Source organism: Terrapene carolina, unplaced genomic scaffold, assembly GCF_002925995.2.
Source record: "Terrapene carolina triunguis isolate 2854851 unplaced genomic scaffold, T_m_triunguis-2.0 Scaffold93, whole genome shotgun sequence".
In the NCBI taxonomy this organism is placed as follows: domain Eukaryota; kingdom Metazoa; phylum Chordata; order Testudines; family Emydidae; genus Terrapene; species Terrapene triunguis.
Window position 1 is genome coordinate 1031873 of NW_020664444.1, and position 25214 is coordinate 1057086.

Sequence of the window (25214 nt, forward strand, 5' to 3'; positions counted from 1 at the left end):
AATCCCATCATTTTGTGCAACTCAGAAAATTTAAATGGATAAAAATAAAAAAGCTTAAAAATAAACATTCCTATTATCCCATTGAAATTACATAACAAATCTAATTCTGCCAACCCTAAATAAATAATAATTAAACATTTGATCAACCGCAACTGACATTTTTCAGACTTTTCTTTTGCAGAGAATTTCATAATTAGCCATTTTTGCTCTGATTCAGAATGAAGCCAACTTTCAAACCCTTGAACACGGAACGCCTCGTCCTCCACACGACTGATCACTGTTATGGCTCCAGCCGCAAGCTGGGGCTTTAGTTGAGACTCTATTGCGACACCCACTAGATTCTAGAACAGGCTTTATAATTGCACTTGGCTGGGCGAAAAAACGACTGCCCTGGAGCAACTTCCCTGCAGTCACATTGCCAACACCTTCACCAGGTCAAACTCTGGCCTCGTGTGATTTGCACTGACTCAGGGAGAGAAATAGTTATTTAATTATACGTTAAATGCCAAATAAATGCCCTACCCCTGTATGATAATTGAAATGTCTCCAAAGGATTAATTTCTGCTTTGCAAGCAAAGGATGCACGCAACATTAGCAAACCATAAAACCATGCTCCTTTGAATCAGGAGGTTGTGCATGGCCTTTGTGCTGCTGGCTGTCTACTGGGGTCTGATGAGCCAATGTTGGTTGTTGGTGATGGGTTGGCCAGCACAATGTCTATAGCAAGATGTTCCAGCTCTGGGGAAGTCCATTCCATGCATGTTTTGTGGTGCCCTGAGTGCCCTGGTTTGAAATGAGGCTGAGAGCTGCCCCTTTGATTCAGGTTTACTGTGTGCAGGAATCTGTGCCTTGATTCTCTGGGTAGCTGGTTTGGTTTGTACAATGGCTTGCCATGTGGTCCCGAGACAGACAGATACACGTGCATCTCAAATGCTGGAATGACTCTGTCTGTAACCTCCGATGCCTTCCCAGAGGGTGTGCCCTGCAACAAGACCAGCCTGTGTGGAAAGTTTCACAAGGGAGAAGTTGCCCACTAAGGCTTGTGGAGCGATCTCCTTCCTGTGAATGCTTCAGAAAACACACAGAGTCCAGCCACTCCAGCTCCCCGGCCCTGGCGAGGTTAGTATTCTCTGAGCGTTCAGACACCTTGGATCTAGCCCAGAACAGACGCTCCTTGAAGCTTCTTGCACTACAGGAAAGTGACCCGTCACAGCTCCGATCAATATTAGGCTCAACATTAAAATTGATTCTGCAGACAATCTACCATTCTGGTAATCAGCTGTACCTTTATCCGGACAATTGCTGAAGACTTTCTGTTATTATCTGCAAACAAAAAAGTTGCACTAAGAACATGAAGGGTCAGGCTTACAACAGCAAACCTAGGACAGTTAGTCATGGTGGCTAGAAACCTCAGGAATCCAGGGCCAGGTCTGTGCCGTGGCCAGCCGTTCCCAGAGAAGAAAAGGCTTGCCCGTTAATTGTATGTGTTTAAGAATCCCACACTGTGAAGCTCACTAATTACATTTTAGAAAAGAACAGAAGGGAACTCTAGACAAAAACCCAGCATTCTCCTTTCACTCCCAACCCCCTTCCTCTCTCTTGCTTTCTTTTTTTGTGTGTGTGATAAAGAAACAATCTTTTAAACATCAAAAACCACCCCAGTGCTGCTGGTACAAACATAGGATAACCTTGAATTATATGTAGCATGCCTGGCTTTCATTATTTATTAGCAAGATCAATTAGAATATTCTGTTTGCAGAAGAATATAATCCAATATGTACTTCAAGCACAACCAGCTAAATATATGCTTATTTAAAAATCAATCTAAAAGTCAAGGTTTCCTTTTTAAATCCTTCATACAGATTTTTAAAAGGCCTGCATGTTCCCACCTGCTGAACACTGAAGTTTCAAGGAGACCGTTATACATTTTCAAGCCCCTCACATGGGAATTGATTGTAAAAGGCAAACAATTGCTGAAACCCCACATCACAGAAGGGCTCCCGTGGCTGGAGGTTCTGCACGAAGGCTCTGTACTCAATCCACACTGCCATGTAAACATGTCAGGATTACGTTCCACAGCCTGCCAGCCAGGTGGAGGTGCAAGGGGGCGAATATCAAGCCAGGCAGAGCAGAAAACCACAGCACTAGAGATCATGTTATCAGCTGGGCCTGAGAAGGCAGCACGCCATGCTCTGCTTGCTACCCAGCAGAGCAGGAAAGTGCCAGTCCCGCTGACTGACTCACCGCCTACCCACAAGATCCAGCAGAGGTTGATTTTTCTTTGACTTGGCTGGGTTGATATAAAGCCCAGCACACCCAGGCCTGAGAGATCTGCTGGGTCCTCTCCTCTAGCCCCCAAACAGTAATGTTCTAAGCTTACATTTCACGTGGTATTTTGACATCAGAAGCGCTCCTGGTGCTGTGCATGGCTACAGAGACAGTCCCTGTCCTTGGGGAACACTCAGGGCAATACAGGCATCCCAAGAACTGTACAACGGAGAACACGCTGCCCCATACACATTTCAGCTCACAAAACCCAGCACCCTCCTCCTGCCTGCTTGTTCATCATTGAGCTTCGCCGTTCTAGTGGGCCACCAACAATCCCAGAGGGGGAGCTCCCCTCCAGTTCTCTCCTCGCCATGATCCTACAGCAGCCCTTCAAGTCTGTCAGTGCAATTCCTAAGTCAGCTGGTGCTCTTCAAAGGGTTCTTACGTCATTCTTCAGAGCTGGACATGTGAGAAGACAGCACAGCCTCTACGGCGCTACGGCTGGTCTTGTGGATAGAGCGTAGGACTGGGCGGCTGAAGAGCCACGTTCAGTCCTTACCTCTGCCAGACTCACTGCATGCCCCTGGGGAGTCACCTCACAGGGGTGTTGGGAGGCTAAATTCATTCACACCCGCAAAGCGGGACAAGAACCTTGGACGGACGGTGCTAACGAAGAGCAATTACTATAATGCACCAGCCACTGGGCTCCCCACTGTAGGTTTTCAGAGTTGAATCCTGAGTGATTCCTTAGGCTACTTCTCCTAAGCAAAAGCCTGCAAGTGATTAATTCAAGCAGGCTGCCCCGGCGCATTAGTTAACCCAGCACCAGAGAACCCTGCAGTCTAACGGGATTCTAGTGCACGCTGAGGGCCAGTATTCAACCCCGTGTTTTCATTATCGCAAGAGGCATCACATAGATCATTTGGATCAAGTCACAAGGCTCTCCATTGATTCACAGAAGATTCTACCTTCTAACCACAGCAGTGTTTTGAATACATTCAAAAGAGATTTCACATGCGCTCCTCCCAAGGGATCCAACTCCTAAGAAAGTTACTGCCCATAAAACCTCAACAGCAGTTCACCCATTGCATGGTGATTTCTCCAACTGTTCAGCAGTTGCTCTAATAACCTGAGAGTAAAAATGCTCATCACCTGTCTGCACTGCTCGCTTCTGAGTTTTCCTTCTCTCTTAAGCGATTTATTTTTCGCCTTTCATTTTTAAACCTTATCTCCCGGTAAAGAGGATATTTGATGGGATCAAAAGGTGACCTTTAAGGAGGTTATTAGAGCCTCAGATAATATCCCTGCACGTTCATGCACACTCAACATTAAACAGAGTGATTCTCTGATCTCTGGTTCTTCAGTGGAAAAATGATTTCACAAAGATCTGTACCTGAAGTCCATGTGGCAGGATGGGAAAAAACCCTTCAAACCAAGAGATTGGCACTGGCTTTACTGGAGCTTCTTGTAAAATAGCCATTAACAAAGTAAGGGGCTATTTCCTTCCTCTGCTGGAGTTTTCTGCCCATATGATAGGGATAGGAGATTCCTGAATATCCCACATCATGCCCCTATCTAAATAAAGCCATCCAAAGTCATCCCAAAAGGAGCATTCCTGTCCTAGAGAGGGTTCAGATACGGCCAGGAACAATGATTAGAGGTCTGGAAAACCTTCTCTGTGAAGAGAGTTTGAAAAAATTGTGCCTGTTTACTTGAGAGAGGAGACATACAAGAGGGGACATGATAAAAGGATACAAAATAATGAGTGACACAGAGACGGTAGATGGGGAACGGCTAATACCTGTCAATAAGAGACACTCATATGGGGCAAATAAGTTGAAAACTGAGTTATGAGGGGGGTAGGTCACGCCTTCAATCCCAGGAAAAGAGCTATGGAGTTCCCGGAGCAGGCAGCTGCCATCTGCTGTGTCATGAAATTCAGCTTTTAGGAGGCAGCTATTTAGCATCGCTAAAGGAGCGTCTCCCCCTGCCCTGGAGGAAGGGGAATGCAAACATTTACTGACACCTGGTGTAGGCATCCTCCTTTAACAGACACTTTAGGGATAAGCTGAGACACAGAGATGGGGCTGTCTGGCATAACACTGGGCTCTGGAAGGGCCCCAAAGCCCTTGAAAAGCAGGGAGCTGTGAGTCCCACAGAGGAGATGCTGTCTCGGCATGGCCTGGCAAAGTCAGGCAAGAGGTGGATTTCTAGTGGTGTCCGGTGTGCCCTCCTGTCTCTGTAGCTAAGCCACGCAGTGCCCACCTGGCTGGGCTTTGCAGAGTATTCTGCCAAGGGGGCTAGGAAAACGGGTTCTTCTCATTTAATGGGATTTCATCTCTTTACTCTTGTTTTATCCTGACCATTGGAGGGGTGCGCTGAGGGGTAAGTGCACACAGGTGGCCGCAAAGAGACCAGAGGCCCTCGCCTCCGAGGGGTGGTGCTGAAGGCTAAGGAGCTGCTGAGGCTCAACCCCCGCTCATGGTCTCAGTCAAACGGGCACGACAGGGGAGCCCTCTCTCACCCAGGTGTCACCAGGGGCTGCAGCAGGCGAGCACAGGGGAGAAGCCGAATGACCAAGGATGGGCCCACAGTTGGGGAGGGGGGTGCTGGTGCCAGGGGCACTGGGGGAGAACAGGGAGGCAGAGGAAGATATGATTTGGAGAGAACGGGTCCCAGTTTTGTATTATCTGACTCCCAAGAACCCAGGGCCGATATCCCAGGAGGCCTCCCCGTGATGCACAGCGTCCCAGGTCCATACTGGGAGACTTTTCTATTCCAGTAGCAATGGAGTATACAATCTACATTGGAATGCTACTGCCACTCAGCACCTCAGAAAGTCAGCAGTAAAAGGGTTAAGATGCCTAGTTACTCTTTTTATACCTCTGCTACATTTGTTTATAGACTGAATTCCCCAGAAGCTGAGCCTTTTTACTAGTGGATCTGCGGTAGAACCGTGTTATTATAGATTGCAAGTTCCTTAAAGGTCAGATAACACAGTACAATTGAATCATATTAGTGAGCACAGCATATCTCAACTTGGTATTTTACTAAGAAAACCCATAAAGCAGATTGTTTGTTGCAGGGAAACATACATTGTATAATAAAGTCACAGTGTAATTGTCTCCCGAAACAAACAATCCGTTTAGAAGAAGAACTCCCTGTCATTGTGGGTCCTCGGCACAGCTGCTTTGCGGGCGAGACATTGGGAGACTATTGAGTGCGGATATTCCAAGTATGTATTTTACAATTTAGGTACAGTACCTAAATGCATCGCAGAAGACCTAGCAAAGAAATAAACAACTTCCAAGTGTATTGTTGCGAGACAAATATTCAATACTTCATTTAATGTATGGTTTGCAGTTAGCGGTTAATCTCAGCCAATGCACAGGAGCCATGTTTCACACCGCTATTAAGGAAATGCAGAATTGATTGTAAGGATGATTGAAGATTTCTAAAGAGCACAATTCCCAAGCCAGTGATGCCCGGTGCTTTTTTTTATTTGTCTGTAATCTACTCAGACAAATCCTTTTATCACGTTTATTTCCCTTCCACATTACAACCCATGTGATTAATTCCTTAACTTTGCCATCCCGCTTATCCTGCCCTACGCTCTCATTTTTCATCTGTTTAAAATGGGTTTTCATCTTAAATAGACGTATTTTCTTTTTAAGCTTCTTTGCTTTATGTTGTTATTAACAGGAACTTTCAATATGTCACAGCCGCTGAAACCTGCAGCAAAGAGATTCACCACAACCTGCCGGGCTGCTGTGGAGAACAGTCCTAGCCTTGGTTCCATAGTGGGTTTAATTAGTCACTTCACTTTCCGTTAGAGGAAGTTCAGGCCTTTTCCAAGTGTGACACACAAGTCTTGGGGACAGGAAAAGCACAGAGCTCTTTCGCCAAGAATTCCCACACTAGTTAAATCCACGTAGGTCAAAGCAGCTATTCTGAGCATTCTGGTCTAGAAATTCTCATCTGAGTCTAGATTTAATCTCATTAATGAAAAAGGAACCAGTGCTACAGCTTAAAAATGTATTAGTCACCGAAAGAAGAGGACGAGCCATTTAAAAAAATAAAATAAACAAAGACATCCTCTTTCATCCACCGTTAATACAACTGTGTGCTGTTAACAACCTGGATGGGAGATGTGGAACATTGTGTGAATTCCCTCCCAGTGCACAGTCTAATTTTTAGTTCCCACAGAATACCATTGTGTTCCAGTCAAACAGCAGTGAAATACACATGAAAAAGCAATTAGATTTAAATCTAGTTTCCTCTTACTACCTTGCCTTTCCCTTTTCTTTACTTAGATTCTCTTCAATGTTGTAACTAATATGATTTCTGTTTAACGCAGTGTGAAATAAGAATGATTTATGGGTCTGTTAACATTATTCAGGTACCTGACGACATTTCAACCCCCAAAAAGTGCAGACTGCTAACAAAATTCTGGCGTCCTGTATAATTATTTATATACCCTGCCCACGTAATCAGTGTTATTCCGGCTCTTATAAAGCTTAATTTCTTTCTTTACATTGTGCGCTCTCATGCCCTAGAAGTCAAATTACACGGCTCCTCGATACAGTCCCGGTTCCCTAGTGAATATTTCAAACGGTGGACGTTTTCAAATATCATTTCAATAGACCTCTGTGTTGGATTGAAATTGACGTTTCAGCACCAAGGAACTCATGCTTCAGTTTAAATAAAGACCAGTTAAATGTATTCCATCCCCACTGGGTAACGAAAGGTGCTGTGTGTGTAGGAGCCTTCTCAGAACTGACTCCAACAGGCCCCACTTTTAAGGCTATAGAGTAAAAATTTTCAATAGCATCTACGTGACTTAGGTGCCAAAAGTTCCCCCGGAGCCCCTGGGATGTGGCACTTGTGAACATTTTACCAATGGCCGCTAAAGCAGGCCCTATGCGCCGGGGCTCCTGTCTCGGCAGAAACAACCTTTTGAGTTTGTGGTTTTCAAGACTCTTCATTCATTCTCAATGCTGCCCCACATACATCTTGTGCCCTCTTGTGCTTGGCTCTGCAAACCGGGGCAGCCCCCCAGCAGGGTCCCCGCTCACCCTTCCCTGCTCAGTTTTTAAAATGTAACAAGGAGACAATGAAACACAAACTCATTTTTATGCCACAGAGGGAATTGTTTATTGCTAATACAGCAAATAGAACTAATTGAATCCACTGGGGGGGAAAGAAAGAGGAGGAAAGTATAGGTACAGTCCACCCACAGAAAGGACAAGCCAGGATCTGAATATTCATGGGCCAGGAAACTGCAAATCCTTGAATGCAAAACATCTTCATAAATGGTTTTATTGACACAGGCAGGGCATGCATGGGACTCAGAGAAAGCAAGCCTTGTACCTTTGCACATTTTTAAGAGTACTATTCTGAGCCAGATTCTATGGTCTATTAAGCAGCTTTGCACCTTTCTGGTAGCACAAAGCAACCTGAAAGCCAGTGTAACTGCCGGTGGTGGAGTCCCCATGTATAGAGGAATCCACAGGTGATGTTAGTGTTAGTATAGCAGCTCCTGTGCCATTCATGCCCCATCAACTTGTGGTCAAAGAGAACCCCAGGGATCTCCACCTGTAGGAATATCCCCTTGGTGCCACAGGCAGCACGACACACAGTAGAGCAGCCTTGAGGCTGCTCTACTTTACATCAGGGATCAGACTGGTGGCCTACTGTCCCCAGGATTGGGGCGGGAGGCCGCAAAAGGCAGCCTCAAGCCATCTTTGCCTGTTCCGTGGGATCTGATGCTGAGCACAACGCAGCTGGACTGGAGAAGCTGGCCCTGCGAGGGATTGTGCAGTTAATCACCAAGAACTTCCAGCGTCACACATACAGCCAATTAAACCTGCCACTTGCTTTTTGAACTCACTGCCATTTGTGCCCCTTCATTTCCAATGGCAACACAAATAATTAAAGTACAAGAATCCTACATTAATGTAACATTAAAGTTATTCATTAAAGCACCGACAAGTCCAGCAATGAAATGCCAACGGTCTCATCGTCAGTTCAGTGAAGAAGGATCTCCAGAGTCTGCCCTATACTTTTAAAAACAGAGTGATCAGTGTTGTGCAGCTGATAGCTTAGCTATTAAAATGCACTTTCACAAAGGGTGACATGACTAGGAATACAAGGTACGTGCAGCGCAGCCACCGAACGTTAATACGACAACCTGAGTTTTTTCATTTCCCCAGCTTTGAGCACTGAGATGCACACCCTAACCTCATAATAACGTCAGGTTTTTTATTTTAATTTCTTTGTCCCCCTGAAGAAAACAAAGGAACAATTAAAAGAACATGAATAAGTCTGAGGAGCTATTGGACTGGCCCCATTTACAAACTCCATTTGGAATCCCCAGCGTTGCTCTTGCAGGGATGAAAAGAAGAAGAGACGAAAGGGAGTCGTCAGAGTGGTAAAGTTCCACATGGGAGAAGCTTCTTCTTGCAGAAGTTAGAAGTTCTGCATGGGGAAAGGCTCCCTGCTTCCTCACCAGCCATGAAGGGAGAGACGCAGAACCCAGCCCCTGTGCACAGACATCTACCCATGGAGAACTGTTTATATACAGCTTGGCTGAAGGTTTTCAACCAAAACATGAGCTATGACAGTGATGTTGGTCCCGAACCTGCACAGAGTTTATTGCAGGATCCGAGTCCTAAGGGTGAAAATCACCTCTGTGCCGAAGGCCATCACCATGCCTGTCCACCTGTTAAGCACTCAAAATCACTGGCCTCCGTGCACAGGTGTGAATTTCATCCTTAGCACCAACATCAGTACTGAAGCTCTAAACACTAGCTTAAGCTAATAGGTATATGTGCAAAACCACCCTTTTAAGCACTTATCTGATTGTTATGTGAAGTAGGGGAAGGACCTAGAACCCATCCAGCAAAAAAACGTAGGCACATGCGTTGTCCCATTGGCAAAGTTATGCATGTGCTTCAGTGTTATGCTGTATGGGGGGCCCTAGTCCCAAGAGAGCAATAAAATGCCACAGCTTTATGTTCATCTACTTTTAAGTTACAAATGAACAAATACACACCTTTAAAAGGCTCTTTCAATGGAAAAGTATTTTCTCACCATTGCAAACGGCAGAAACAGCTGCAGAAATTTTCCCTCAAACTTTCTAAACAGCCACTCCTTGGTAGATACCCACCATGGACCATTTCAACCCAACATGAAAGGTTTTCAGAAAGTTCTGAGCATATAGAAACAAGGTCATAATGAAACACCCTGATGTAACTATAACCATGGCAAGTGACTCTTGCCATAAGGGTTGTGACAGTCTAGCAATATGTTTTATCAGCCTCAGAAAATCCAGGCTAGCTTTGAGCATTAAATCCAACCTATTCCCACCGTTATCATTAATTGTTAGAATATTTGTATTATACATTTTACATACCAAATAGATTCCAATTTCATGGTGGACTAGATCGCAGAAATGCCTCTTTTAATCTTTTTAATTCTAAAGAGATATAAAACTTTAATATTTCCTAATGGAGTGTACATTTACTCATATCTAACAATATCACTGCAATTTAGGAGCAATAAAAGTCAAACTATCATCAGTATGATAAGCTTGCAGCTTTGGTTGCAAAGTTCAATCAGTTAACCTAGGATAGCAATAGCTTCCCTTCAATGAGTAATGATGCAGAATAATATTTAGATAAAGATAAACCCTTTTTGCATAGGAAATTGCATTATGATTTGCTGGGTCTTAGCAATTCTCAGCTAGATGTCTTCCTTTACCAATGAAGTTATTGCTTCAGGCATTTTTCCATGGTGCTTTGATTTTTTTCTTTCAGGTTTCCAGAGGATTTGGAGCAGAGTAAGGAACCTTTATTGTTCGTGATGTAGGCATGTGTAGTGCATCTACAGGGACAGGTCATCTCCCCGGCCCAGCTTACTCATATGATGCAATGGCTGACATGAGTGTGTAAGGGGGATGGGAGGAGACGCACAAGCAGCAGCTGCTGTTCTGAACCCAAACCTTCCATCCCATGTGCTCTTAGCTTGCCAGGGCTGGGCGGAGTTCAGGCACTGTCTGTCCGTCTCTGGCCCGGGAGGCAAACTCTCCAGGTGCAGAGCCTGTGTCTGATAACCCTCTTGGCAGTGGGGACTCTACAGTCTAGTTGCCTAGACCCTGAAACTAGTGCCAGCTCTCCCTAGTCTCCCTGGTAGCTGCTGTATGCTCCCAGAGCTCCAGGGAAGCTGTGGGCCTGCTGGTTTACTGTTTGCCCCTGCAGGGACTACATGACAGTGCAAGCAAGTAACACACTGGCTCTGCAAAGGAATTTCCAAACACACACACACTTTACTCTTAGACAGCAAACGAGACACACAGATCTATGGAAAACCTGCATGCAGAACCCTACCTCCGCACCCTCACCACACCAAGAGCCCTGGGGGATTTGATCAGTGTCTTTCCAGGGGGTCCAGCAGGATTCCTCCTGCCCAGCCATGTCTGCTTCTGGCCCTGCTCGGCTCACCTTTCTCATGGCCAGTGAGAAAACCTCCCTTTTATAAGACTCTGCCCGCACCCGCCCCAGTCAGGTGATTCTACTTGGGCACTTCATAGCCCTTGTCAGGTGATCTGTTGCTTGGTTACCAACTCGCCTAGTTAAACTGGACCAGAAGACGGAAGGCAATAGGCAGCAGTATAGGCACAGGTGTTTGTAAAACAGAGCTTGTCATTGGGTACTGCACTAACCTGCCATGTCCCCTTTCCCCTCACATGGCTCGTGGGTGTGAAAACCCCTCGAAGGGACTCTCCTGCGGTTACAGCTCTGGGAAGGAGGCAGAGAGAGGGGATGGGCACTGGACACGGCCTCTCGTATCCCACCTTGAACAACCGACCTTATCGTGGAGTTTCCAGTGGTGCTAACTGCAGCATCAAAGCCTGCGTCCCCCAGCTCTGTGCTTCTAACCCAAGTCGGGCTGCTGGGTGGAGGGCAGGAAGGCACAAGTGTGGCTATGAACTCAATGGCAGCAGACGGAGGGACTCGGGTAGCTTCGTTTGCTCCATTTCTGGCACCATGCCATACAGATTTGGCCAACAGGAATGCTGCTTAGAGCAGGGCCGGCTCCAGGCACCAGCCCACCAAGCATGTGCTTGGGGCGGCGCCTGGAGGGGGGCAGCGCGGCGGGGCGCTCCGGCCCGAGAGCGGGGCCGCGACTGGGCTCGCCGCCCTCCCCCTGGCGCTCCGGCCGGTCGGGGAGAGCGGAGAGCCCCGGCCGGGCTCGCCGCCCTCCCCCCGGCGCTCTGGCCGCCGGGGACAGCGCACCCGCCCCCCGGCGCCCTCGCACCCCCCGGCGCTCCGGCCGGTCGGGGATTGCGGGCCCACGGCCGGGCTCGGCGCCCTCCCCTGCCGTGCTGGGGGGGGGAGTAGGGGGGGAGGGCGGGTGGCTTTTTTGCCTAGGGCGGCAAAAAAGCCAGAGCCGGCCCTGGCTTAGAGGCTGCACTTTATTTCTTGGCCCTTGCCATATCACTTGAATCAGGTTTACAAAAAGCGAATCCCCCTTCTGGTGTAGCAGGGGTTGGTCTCCACTGGCTACCATCACATCTTTAATCCTGCATTGTTCTGACTGACCATTTCATTCCAGGATCACGGCCTTTCACACAAACACTGTCAGACTCCTCTCTGGCTCTCAGCTCTCACTAGTAGTGGTTAAACCCACTCACTTTTTTCTTTATTTTTGTGCTTCACGGCCCAGATAAACAGCACAATGCCATCCCTTTCTTCAACTGTCACATGCTAGCAGCACCTTTGTCCCATCAGCGTGTACCGCTTACCCTGCTGAGGCCCAAAATTAGAGACAGGAGAGTAGTGATGGCAGCTGGGATTAATTTAGTTGAAATAAATAGATGGGAAATTAGCTCGCAGGTTAGAGTGCTGACTTTGTATGCAAAAGGTAGCAGAATCAATGCCAATATTCTCTAGGGGGAAGAACCAAATGGGGATAAACTACTGGCCAATTAGAGATCTCCTCCAAAAGAAATGACTATACGATTCACGGTTTGTAATTGGAGTTTCCTGAGTCAGCATTTCTGGTGTTAATATTTTAAAGCAGTTTGTGTGGGATTAGAGCTGAAAGTATAATTTACAATTAATTACTGGTCCGGCTAATTTACCCTTTTTCTGCACACATCACCCAGGCTGTAATTTCCTCCAGTGTATACATTTTTGATTTTTAGAGGATATTTTTAGTTCCTTGTGGTAATGGCAAAGTGTTCCCTGCGAATTCAGTTTCACAGCAATGTTACTTCATTGCGATTGGTCAGAATGTCACATGGCTTTGCTTTTGTTCCCTGATTGGATGAGTGCAGGATGCATACTTGACTATGTGAATCCAAAATTTGGTTTCAACAAATGCTTTTGTACATGGTTCTGAAATTCACTTTCCACGAACCCCCTGCTTGTCAAGCTGAATTACACAAATGTTCAGGGAGCGTGAATGTAGAAAGGGCAGCGACATGGATGAAGCAATGCTATTTACACACGTGGGAGAATAGTGATGGAAAGTCAGTTGTGTTGCTTGTCCATCTCTGTGTGGGGTGGAGGTGTATGTGGGTCCAAAACATCAGAGAGTTGTGAATTCTGGCTCTTGGCGTAAAGAACCCAAGGCCTTTATTCAGTCATAACAGAACGGGCCAAATGCTGCTCCAGAGTGGCTCCATGGATGCAACTAAAAGCAAATTTTGGCTCAAGATGTGTTCCAACAATTTTCCTAATGAACAACAACACCTGGCAGTTAGTGCTTTTATCCAGCGTCCTGTGCTGCTTCACACGGTCTAGAATGTAGCTTCAAGCTCTTTGCCGATTCGTCTTTCCCATAAGCCTCCTTTACTCAGTTTCTCTCAAGCACTGATTCAATTTGGAGCTGACTGACTCCAGCTCAGGCCCCAGCAGACCTAGCAGGACATTTTGGGAAGAACTTAGCTGTAAAAACCACTCTGAATTTTACATCCACCCCAGGCATTTTGGGCCTGTTTATATTGCAAAATAAATTCTTTAAAGTTACTGTACTTCACAGGAGAGTTTGTCAAGGTAAATGCCATCATTTACATAAAATGTCACTAGCGATTGTAATATTAAAGCAATAAAGAGCAAGTTTATGATGCTTAGATGTACAATCTGACAGGGAGAAAAACAGCAAATCTTGCAACATTTACTAACTGGTGTGGAGATTTTGGGGAAGAAAATTGGAGATTTACAAAAATAGATATTTTTCATAAGTATGATTTTTTTCCACAGCCTTCAAACACTTTGCTTTTTAAATACTCTTTCAGCATTGAAATGGCAACTAACTAAATGCAACTGTAGAGCAGAGACCTGGACGGGAATAAAACACCCAATGAATGTTGTGTTCACAAGCGGCAGTTGGTTTTGGAATCTCGGTTGCAGTAATTAACAAGGTTTGCCTAAGAGTGCCGCCTTCCTGCTGCCAACGAGGAGAGTCTCACTCGGAGTAATTAGTGAGTTTCCAAACCCCGACGTGCTCAAGGGCCTTCCAGCAGATGGGAAAAGGGAAGATGAACTGCAGGTAGCCATGCCACAGCCAGCGCCACACTGGAGACCACGGATCAGGAGTCCCAGCTAGGGAATCCAATTGCCTATATGTTCCCCTCATGCCAGTGATTCCCCTTGGCTTCAGTGGGTGTAGCCCCCGAGGGCTGAAACTGGCCTTAGAAAAATCCAGAGACTTGGTTCTCTAAAGGAAACAATGTTTTCTGGCCACATTAAAAGCTCCGGGATAGCCCCCTAATGTTGACATTAAGGCATTTTCTCAATATGTCAACCAATGGTTTATATTGACACGGTGCCAAGCGTATGCTGGGCCCTTCACAGGGAATTCAAATGACGAGGTCTCTGCCCCAAAGCGGTTACAGGTTAAGGCCCTGATCCTGCAAAGACTGAGGCTGAACTTTCCGCATGTGAATGATCCCACTAAATTCAATAGGGAAGTGAAACATCGGTGTAAATCTTTGCAGAATTGAGGGTTCAAGGTTTAATCCTGCAAATACTTATTCACACGAACAACCCTTACTCAGCCAAGTGGCCTCACTGACTACAATGGGAGCAACTCCCATGTGTCAGAACGACTTGTGTGTGTGAGGACTAGGTCATAAAGGCGTGATCCTGCCAAGTGCCGAGTGCCCTCAGCTCCCACGGAAGTTAATGGGTATGCCGCATCTTGCAGGATTGGACCCTATATCCTCAATCTAAACAACAATAATTTTCCCCTTGGATGAAGACATTCAGATAGCCTGGGATTTACAATAAAACTTTTAAAAGGGGCTGAAAAGCAATTTAAACAGATTCCGATGCTAAATAATACTTGGGGGGGGGGAGAATAAAATGGACTGCTAGCTATTTATATGCCACACTGAAATTACAATATCCACACTTAATGCTTTGGAAAGTTTGATAGTGTATGTTCCTTACTTGAACTCAGTGCTAAATTCTCAGCCATTCATTCACACTCTTACCCTTCTCAATTCATTGAAACCACTTCAAGCAAAAAACATTTGAAAGAAATTACCTCAGCGTGTTACACCGTGAGCAGTGAGAAATGTCCCACATGAGCCTTGCCGGCCCCAAAAGCAATAAAATTTCTGCTGAAGTGCATGATATAATAACTCAGGGAAAAGAAATCCCCATGACAACAGGAGGAAAAAGAGATCCATGAAAAGCAGAGGATTCAAACTGCTCTCAATAGAAGGTGTCACCAATCTGTGGTGGAATTTTCACTTTGAAAATCAAAAGCCTTTGCTCTTAACTTTCTTTGTAAACCTGTTGTTCCTCCCTTCCCTAGACCACAGTTTTTACAAAGCAGAACATGCCTCACTAAATCAATACATGAATAGGGGTCAAACGCATCATTTAAACCCAGAAATGTAACCAGCTGATTCTTTTCCACTGTGTTTTCCAAAGGGGCTCAGTCCTATTTCTGGGTTTTCTGTTGTGCCCTTTGCTGTAGCAGCTGCACGGCCGGTGTGAAACGGCAGTGACACAAAGCTCACTCTGCAAACTTCGATCCTAGAAACGACAAATCGTTAGAAGCAAAGCACTGTGGAATTTCCTCTGTGGAGTACTGAGACCAATGCTCCGAAGCTTCGTTGTTCCCACATAGGTATGTTGATGTGTAAATCGTTCCAGGCCTGGCAGTGTGGCGCCGGCCCCCATCTGGCAAAAGGGTGTTAGAAGAAACACAACTTGACCTTTTGGTGGTTGTTATTTATCTTCCAACTTGTAACTCCGTCATACCCTGTTTAAGGACGGCTTTGGGACAGTCATAGTCCCAACAGAAGGGACTTCAGTTTGACAGAGCAGGGGGGACCTCGCACTCAGACCTATACCTGCTTGTGCTCATTGGAAGCGTTGCTAATAGAGCTCTGACCTGGATAATCAGGGGGTCGTGGGGGAAGGATGACTGCCCCAGTGAACGGGTTCAGGAGCAGAGATGGGGCAGGCATAGCCCCCTGAACAGGTAATCAGTCAGAAAGCAAAGAATAAATGCTTAGTTGGGGAAATCTTTAGTTGCTCCTGTTGTGGTCTCCTTACAGATAGCCGAGATGATGACCATGACCATGACCCTGCAAGCCCGTGCACAGCACCCAGCGTGGAGCACAAGGTTCTCGTGTTGCCATGTGAGTGTGAATAGAGTCTACGTGTGGGGAGAAGCACCACGCTTCATCCTCCACTCTGAGTGCAGGAGGTCTCAAGCCCCATGCCTCTGCTCCTTCCCTCTCCAGAGTGCAGGGCACAACGGGGTGGAGCTTGGACGGGCAGTGGGTGTGGCTGAGGAGGTGGGGGCGTGACCTCCGTCATGCTGAGGAGGCGCATAGCTCTGAGCTCACTGAGGTCTGGTTCCTCTTAGGAGGCCGGGAGGGTCTCTGTGCACTGGGGCCCCCCGAGGCCCTTTCAGCAGCAAACAAACAATAAATCTAAAAGGGGGCAGGGAGCAGCTTGGCGCTAGCGCTGGCCTTCCAGCAGGAATGGGTGTTCCCGCATCGCTTGCCCTGCGAGCACGCTGCCCCTTGCTCTACGCACGCTCCCCTTTGCTCTACGTACACTCCCCTTGCCCTCACGCACGCTCTCCTTGCCCTGCGAGCATGCTGCCCCTTGCCCTGCGAGCACGCTGCCCCTTGCTCTACACACGCTGCCCCTTGCCCTGTGAGCACGCTGCCCTTTGCTCTACGTACGCTCCCCTTGCCCTGCGAGCACGCTGCCCCTTGCTCTACGCACGCTCCCCTTTGCTCTACGTACACTCCCCTTGCCCTGCGAGCACGCTGCCCCTTGCCCTGCGAGCACGCTGCCCCTTGCCCTGTGAGCACGCTCCCCTTTGCTCTACGTACGCTCCCCTTGCCCTGCGAGCACGCTGCCCCTTGCTCTACGCACGCTCCGCTTGCCCTCACGCACGCTCCCCTTGCTCTCACGTACGCTCTCCTTGCCCTGCGAGCACGCTGCCCTTTGCTCTACGTACGCTCCCCTTGCCCTGCGAGCACGCTGCCCCTTGCCCTGCGAGCACGCTCCCCTTTGCTGCGCAGGGCTGAGCTCAGTGTCTGTGGCCGGCGTGGGGATGCTGAGCGCTAGGTGCTGCTCTGTGGCCATTAGGCCATATGACATTGCAGCGAAAACTGATGTCTCCCTACATCCCTCTACCTGAAACAAAACAGAAAGGCTAAGAGAAGCCAGGTACCATCTTTGGGAAATGTAGCTCTCCTGGCCTAAGACCTGGGCCAGACCTGTCTGCACCGGGGTAGAGTCACCTAGTAGCTCTTGGTTTGGGAGCAGATCCAGCCCCCAGCTGAAGAGGCTAACGTAGCCTATGAGAGACCTTTACTCACTCCCACCCCCAACCTCTCAGCAGGGCAAGAATAGGGAATTCCAGGCACCTTGCCAAGGGCAGAGTCTGGCCCTTGGCATGCACAGTACAGGCCTGATCAAAAGAGCATTGAAGTCTATTGCAGTCCTTCCGTCAATTTTCATGAGAACTGGCTACAGAACTAAGTGGGGTGTATACGTATACATGCATCTCTGCCTTGCACAGGAATGCACAAGAGAAATATGCATCTGAAATAACAGTAGGCTCATTCTTTCCCCCCCGTGAGAAACAGCACTGATATTATCCCAGAATTATTTGCAGGTGCAAAATTGTGCCTCAAAATTAGAGGCTACCACGGAAAATCAGGTCCTAAATGTTTAAGGAGAAATGAGAGGTGATAGTCTTGAAATTACCAATGTTACAATGGGGTACGTGTGTGTATAATTTAAAATTCATAGCCCAGGGTAATCCCAATACAGTGTAAGGTGGGGCAGCTGAGTCACTGCATTTCAGCAAAAGCCAACTCACAGCAGGACCTGGAAAAATCAATACCCCTTCCCTAAACGATCAGAAGTGCTGAGGATACGGTATACACTGGAAAGGCCTTTTACAGAGAAATACAGTAGTTACAAAGTACCAGCCGTCTCTCACATCATTAGAAGAAAAGCCCCATCTATCTATCCACCCTATAGTGCCCCTCAGCACTGAATGTCAGCCCTAGTGGAGGTGGTTTTATTTTCTGAATGTTATGACATGGAATAGAGGGGTATAAATATTACACAGCAGCACAACAGTGAGATTCAAACAGCACTGGATTAACACTGAGGTGACCAAAGGCTATTGCTATCTGATGGCTGTTCGGGGCCCAATGTGAAATGAGTCCAAGGTCTCAGTCCAGGGTCTTAGCCTTCCTTGCCCCTACCCTCCTCTCACTTCCCCTGCTGGCAGTCTGAGCAGAGAGGCCCAAGGGACGCATGGCCATGGAAACCAATCTACCTGAAAGGTAATTCATGCTGTTCGATCTGCGTGGATACAAATCGCAGGTCACAGGAGTACAAACACTGTACGAGTGTGAAGCACAGACCCACTGGCTTCTCGATCAACACAGCCAGGGATGGGGAACACAGAATGGTAGCAACAGCACGGAGGCCTCAAAACCTGCCCAAACGACAATAGTGCACGACAGTCGCTACCCAAAGATGCACTAGTGCAGGGGTAATCCATTCTTTTGTCAAGATCCAAATTCCTTGGTCAAGGTATAGTTAAGGTCCACACTCCAGAGCAACTTCTTTTCACACTGCAATCACAATAATGATAATAATCAGTAAATAAAAAGATTTCACGGTCCGTTCAAAAGGGTCTGGTGGTCCGGATTTGGCCATGGTCCACCCGTTGTTTATTCCTGCACTAGTGTAGTGGCCACAGGGGTGTGGTTTAAAGAATCAGTTTCTCAATCCCAGTGCAATTGCTTCTTGGACCAACTGGTTCGGAAACAGATATTTCCTGAAGCAGCTTCTTGTATTATTCAGGACGAGGACCCCCGATTTATTGGTGTTATTAATTATTTATATGACTGTAGCATCTGGGGGCTTTATTGTGCTGGGCATGTTACAACTAAATTAGACAGGCCCTAGCCGAACAATTTGACAGCCTAGAAAGACAAGACAGACAAGGAACATGCATTTCACCTTCCCCAGGCACGTAGGCCCATTGGTTCACGTGCGAAAAGTTAAGCCTAAAGGATTGAGGCGTAAGAGGGAATGAGCCATGAAGTAAAAGCAAGGTTATAATTATGAAGACACCATAGCAGTTCCTTATTTAAAGTTGCATTGAGAGTTTCACTAAAAGGATGAAAGGTCTTCATTATGAATGAAGAATATAAATTTATCATATCCTCCCCATACTTACAGCACTTACTCTTAACAGTACCGAATGAATTTTCTGAGAATTTACCAGTAAATCTGTTAGTTATAATCATTTTAAAATGTCTCCATTTTGATTTTTATGAGTCTAACCTTTTTTTGGATCCCTCTAGCAAATTAATTCCTGAAGTTTGAGATCTGAAAATTCACTGATTTATAGATTATTTGAAAATCTAAGACACAGGATACATGCCCTGGTTATTAATGTGAAAATATTGGATTTAACACTGTTAGTCATAAATGCTGTATTTACGTTATGAGGCGTGTCATATTTTGTTACAAATGGTGCATTTGTTATCAAATGGATGCTACAGACTCTAAACTTTCATTTAAAAATGTTTCTAGCCTTTTCAGATGCCAAGATAACCTTGAAAGCGTGAAGCTTCCTGAACCTCCAAGCAGCTGAAACAATAGCTCTGAGATCCATGAACTGAGTTACTGTGATACCTAAAGTTGACAATTTAAATGCCAGCATGATTAACTATTTCTCTGCTGATCACACCTCGCTAATGTACTTAATGCACTCCCAGACCAGGGGCGGCTCCAGGCACCAGCGCAGCAAGCGCATGCCTGAGGCAGCAAGCCGCGGGGGCCGCCTGCCGGTCGCTGTGAGGGTGGCAGTCAGGCTGCCTTCGGCGGCATGCCTGCGGGAGGACCGCCAGTCCCGTGGATTCGGCGGCAATTCGGCGGCGGGGACGCTGAAGGCATGGCACCGGCAGACCTCCCGCAGGCACGCCGCCGAAAGTCGCCTGACTGCCGTGCTTGGAGCGGCAAAAACCATAGAGCCGCCCCTGTCCCAGACAGTGCCAATGCCCCACATGCCCTCAGCCCAAGTCCCCAAACCTGCTTCCACGGGACAAGTCCTACAATGCAGGAACAGGCTGCAGGTGCCGCATGCTGAAAGCCGATCAAATCATTTTATTTGATGCTGTTTCTACATTAACCTCTAAATGAGCAGCACAGGGGCTAGTGTGCTAACTGTATCATTCAGCTAGTATTTCATCGAGAAACACTTCCGCTTTTCAATTTAAATGAAGCTGCAACAGAGTGCCAGAGATTTCGGAGACTTTGCCATAGAATCCAGGTCCAGCGTCTTCTGGAGTATGCGGGGTTTTGCCAAAGGGTTTCATAGTAGATGACAAATGTTTAAAGAATACAAGTTCTGGCATCTAACACTGCAAGATGACAGGTGTATCCCAGCTCCAGAAATGACTGTGGGTCCATCCTCGCTGCAGAGTTAAACCAGGCGATTAGGTGGGGTTGGCCTTATTCTGGCTCTCATTCACACCCACGCCTCGGCTTTACCCGAGCTAACTGGCCCGTCCTGGGGTCTAGGCTAACGCATGAACCTGGCTTACCTTTGGGCTGGCAACCTGCCCACTTTGCAGTGAGGATTCAGGTTAAACCACTCAAGTGCTGACAGTCCTCCGATGCCTTCTCACAATTCCCCCGTGTGCCCAGAAGGACAGACAAGTTCTCCCACAATTCACTGGGAAAGAATCACAGAGCATCACATCATGCTGCAGCACTACGAGCCCCCAGAAGTTCCAGTGCTAACATGGATGAGCACAGCAACTGTGTGGACGCAGTCGAGTCCGGATTTGCAGTGTGGCAGCTCACACCCTGACTAGGCCAACCCCCGTACTCAGCCCCGAGTGCTGGACACCCAAGTTAATTCTGCAGTGAAAGACATTCCCCTGTGTTGACTGTGGGAAAGTCTTGGATTATAAAAGCACCGAGTACTGACTAAAAATCCATGGCAATTCATATTTAGGATTATAGAAAGATCATGTGATCTAGAAGGGTAAGGAAGGAACGAAGAGGCATCAGTTAATTTCCACTTTGATGGAAATGAAGACCTCATGACCTTTGACAAACCTCACAATGATTCACTGTGGAGCAAATCATTTTGGCATTGTAGAAGGGATGCAGTTAGTTCTCTTTATCATGAAGGATAATATCTACTGTTAAGTACCAATGTCTCCGATAAAAGAAAGAGGTGAAACTGAGAACATGCAAAAGACATATATGCCAGAAAGAAATATCACTGGATTGTTAAGAAAAAGAGAGGCTAAAAATAGATAATGCTTCCCACAAACCCTTAAATACAACTTTTAATAACATTCAAAATACATACATACATTTAGAAAAAAGAAAATCTAGGAAATTCAGCAACAGTTAACTTACACTGAAGGCTATAAATGGAATTGAAGGGAAGATGTACCACTGAACAAATCCCTCAAACAACCCAACACTAACAAGTGTATGGAATCACAAATTATGATTCCAAAAGCAAATCGGACACCTTAACCCTGAACAACCCCATGCAGCCTTAACTCCACCTTAAACATAATATATCAGTAGACACGTAGGAAGATTTCAATTCTATAATTTCCACATAAACTGTAACCCTGGCTTTCGAACTATCACAATCAGCACAGATCACCCATTCACATAGCTTTTCCTAAACATTACAGAAAACAGCAGACTCTAGAGAACCGGTGTAACCGATTCCCTACATAAAGTGTATTTTGCACTAACTTCAGCTTCTGGATCGTCATAAGATATAATCTCATGTAGAGTGTATTACAGCAGTCAAACTCAAGGAGACAAAGGCATGACCAACTGTAGCAAGATACACATCCAAAAGAAATAGCTAAGTATTATTATCCCCATTTTACAGATTAGGAAGCTGAGGTATGGGGAAGTTAAAAGGGAACTGGCTCTAGGCCATGTCGGCAGAGTTTGGAGTAGAACATAAAGTTACTGTTTCCTAGGACAGTACAGTAATCACCAGAACATACTTTCAACAATGAATGATGCAGAGAAGGCCAGTCAAGTGGCCCCATTTTCCACCCCATGACACTAGAAAATAATAATTTGATAGTATTAAAAGGCAACAGTTTTAAAATGGACAAAAGGAAGCCACATGTTACAAAACGTGTACGTATCCCGTGGAACTCACTGCCAGAAGACATTAATGCAAGTAATTCAATAAGGTTAAAAACAGACATTTATGTGAATATAAATAACATCTGCAATTTCTCTAGCTAGGATACAATTGCAAAGACTCTCAACCTTCATGATGCAGGACATAAGCTAACCATCAGCTAGGGTCAGGAAGAAATCCCCTTCAGGTGTCAGAAATGGGGAGTTATGGCTTACTCTGAGGCACTAAGGACAGCTACTGTAAGTGTCTCCTTGCTGTCTTCCAATCTGGCAATTCCAGCTCAGGATTGAGACGAAGATCTGCTCACTGTGGCTGCTGGTAGGGTAACCAGCAGATTTCAGTGCGCACTAGGGTGCCTAGATGTCCCTGTTTTATAGGGACAGTCCCGATTTTTGGGACTTTTTCTTATATAGGCTCCTATTACCCCCCACCCCCTGTCCCGATTTTTCACACTTGCTGTCTGGTCACCCTAGTGCCCCCAGCTGTTGAGTCCAACACCATTCACCAGCACTAAAAATGAGCTTAAATAAACCTATGAGAGCAACACCACATAGCTACAAGAATGACAAAAAGATCCGAATACTGTTCTGCAGATGCATACCTGTTTGTGCCTTTCGCTCCAAGGGAAAGCTATGCTCACTCCCCGGCCCTTTTCTCCCAGCTTTACTTTCAAGATGAAAACACAGCTGCTTGTCATATTCAATGCTTGATCTTCTTCCGCCTATTTTGAACAAAACCAAACCTCTCTACACCCCTATCTTTAGCTTCTTTCATCAAGTTTCTAAACTTGGTCTTTAAAGAAAAGCTTTCCTGGGTGACAATTAGGTAAAATATGATGTTGGCTGTTTGAAATAAAGTGTGCACAGTCCTCCTCATGTCCAGATGTTGATGCAACACACACAGCCTTTGACAGCACATAACAAACAAGCTCTCATACAAGTACTCTCTGATTGCTGGTCTCCACTTCACTGGAGTTCCTCAGAGAATCACTGGGCATCATAATAAAGCCAAGCAAATAAGTGTTATTGCACACACTTTGCTTCCAAAATTTCTGCGGAAACCTGCCTGAAGATGATCACATCTAAGTTAGTGTTGACATGAAAACCTCACACTTTATTTTTATTAAAAAAAAAACAACCCCAGCTAATTCAAACAGTTGTTAACTTTTTGCCTCTGAAACTGAAAATGTTCCTCATTCTTTCCAGCTGTTTAGCCAACTACCCTAATGAGTGAAATAAAAAGCCAGGACCTCAATGTTTTAATCATGATTATTTCCTATTTGGAAAGCAACAAGCACAGTGCGGGTGCTGCCAGAAACTAAAAAATAACATCATCAATCATTTTCAAGTTAAATTAATGATTTGTATTTTCAAGTTTTGCGATAAATATTTTAGAACAGTGAACATCACAATTAGTTTGATATGTTGAAACGGCAAAGAAACCGACTGATGAATTCATCCTGTTTTCATCTATTGGAACAGGTTAAAAGGCGTCTACGTTAAAAGTTTTAAATGCGTTAGATCAAACGGGAATACCAAGGGTAATTCATACACAGAGCTCAGTCTCATCAATTCAAGAACTTCTAGCCGATGGAACTTGTTGCATAAAAGGAATAAATCTCCGTTTGGGAAGGAAATTCAGGATGCTGTGGCTTGTATGAAGAAAGAATCCTGGTTTATTTATTGTCACTTTAAACCTGCAGCTATCACCTGGGCTTGCAGGCTTGTTTATTTCTGTAATTATTCACTACTGAACAGTCTAGATTTGTATAGTGCAAGTGCAGCCACCCGGCGCAATCTGTTCAAATCTTCTGTGTACCGGGTGCTGCATAAAATGCATTTTTTAGCTATTTCTGGCATCTCCATCAGAACCCTGGATTTTAAATAGTATAATAGCCAGTAACATTAATTATACATTTATTTGACCTGCATTTAAATCTGTTCTTGCACAATTTGCCTCCAGGCCAGGCACTAGCTGCTCTGTCCCCTCTATATTGTTTGGATGTGGTTAAGCAATCCCAAGGTGCCTGCAGCTGAAAGGGGAGGGGAGGGCATGGCTGGGATTCACACAGATCCTGGAGACAGTACCTTGCTCAGGTAAGCTGCCAGGTAGGAGATGGGCAGACTTGAGCCCGCTGTTGGCAATAAATAAGTAAGCAATAGACTCAATGTGAGAACTTCTGCACAGAGGGGGGGAAGTTAGATTTTAAATACACAGAAACCTGCAGGGTGAGCCACACACACACACACACCGGACACAAACCCACAAAAGCAAGGCAATGGCAAGTCAAGCCACTCACACTCACACTCTCTTCTCCTCAGCCCTGGGCACAGTCGTTACGAATACCCCCGCCCCAGGATCTGTCCCTGAGGGCTGGGCTGGGGCTGCCTCCCACAGCTACAGCCCCTGGTACCCAGCACAGCAGCCAAGCGCTGCCTCGGGCCCCAAGGCACAGCCCGACCCCCCAGGGGCATGAGGCCAGAGCCTCCAGGGGGTGGCATGGGGCGAAGGGGATTTGCCACCTGCTCCCAGGGCGGAGCCGATGGTGCCTTATGGGAGCGGGAAGGAGCCGGAGAGGGTCCCAGGGGGAGGGCTACAGGCAGCGCAGTGGAGCCAACCTGCCCGGGGGCTCTCTCCAAAGAGGCCAGGGAGAGCCCGGGCCCAGCCCTTCCAGGCAGGAGCGCTCCCCGCCGGCCACAGGCCCGGCTCCTTCCCGCTGGGGGGGCGCAGACTGCCCGCTGTTGGCCCCGCGCCCCGGGCAGGTGTCTCTGCCCCGTCCGCCCCGCCCGGCCCGGCCCGGCCCGGCGCTCACCTGTACCACTCCAGCCCCTTCTCGTAGTTCCTGTCGAAGAAGTGGGGCTCGACCCCCACGGCGCGCACGTCGGGGTGCGCCCGGATGGCCTCCAGGAGCGCCCGGGTGCCCCCCTTCTTCACGCCGATGATCAGGGCTTGCGGCAGCCGCTTCTCGCCGTAGTCCGGCGTGGTGCTGCCCGCCCGGCTCAGCTCCTCGTCCGTGGTGCTGGATTCCTGCGGGTCCCTCTCGAAGGCGCCGCTCTGCGCCGCGATCACCTCGCCGGGGGCCAGCGCGGTCCGCAGCCAGGCGGCCGCCGACACCCCCGGGCGGCTGGCGTTGCTGGCCCGAGTGGGGGGCGCGGGGGTGGCCGGGGAGCCGCGCAGGCCGGCGGGGGAGCGCGGGGCGCTGGGAGCCGGGGAGCCGCGCAGGCCGGCGGGGG

General features: G+C 47.2%; 1 protein-coding gene across 1 annotated transcript in view; it reads right to left on the reverse strand.

Moving 5' to 3' along the window:
- The window catches only part of LOC112117571 (heparan sulfate glucosamine 3-O-sulfotransferase 4), a 114389-nt gene that overhangs the window by 84121 nt on the left and 5054 nt on the right, over window positions 1-25214 (reverse strand). Inside the window, exon 2 of the mRNA XM_026650751.1 lies at window positions 24794-25180. Coding sequence (XP_026506536.1) covers window positions 24794-25180 — 387 coding nt within the window. The remainder of the gene's footprint in view (window positions 1-24793; window positions 25181-25214) is intronic.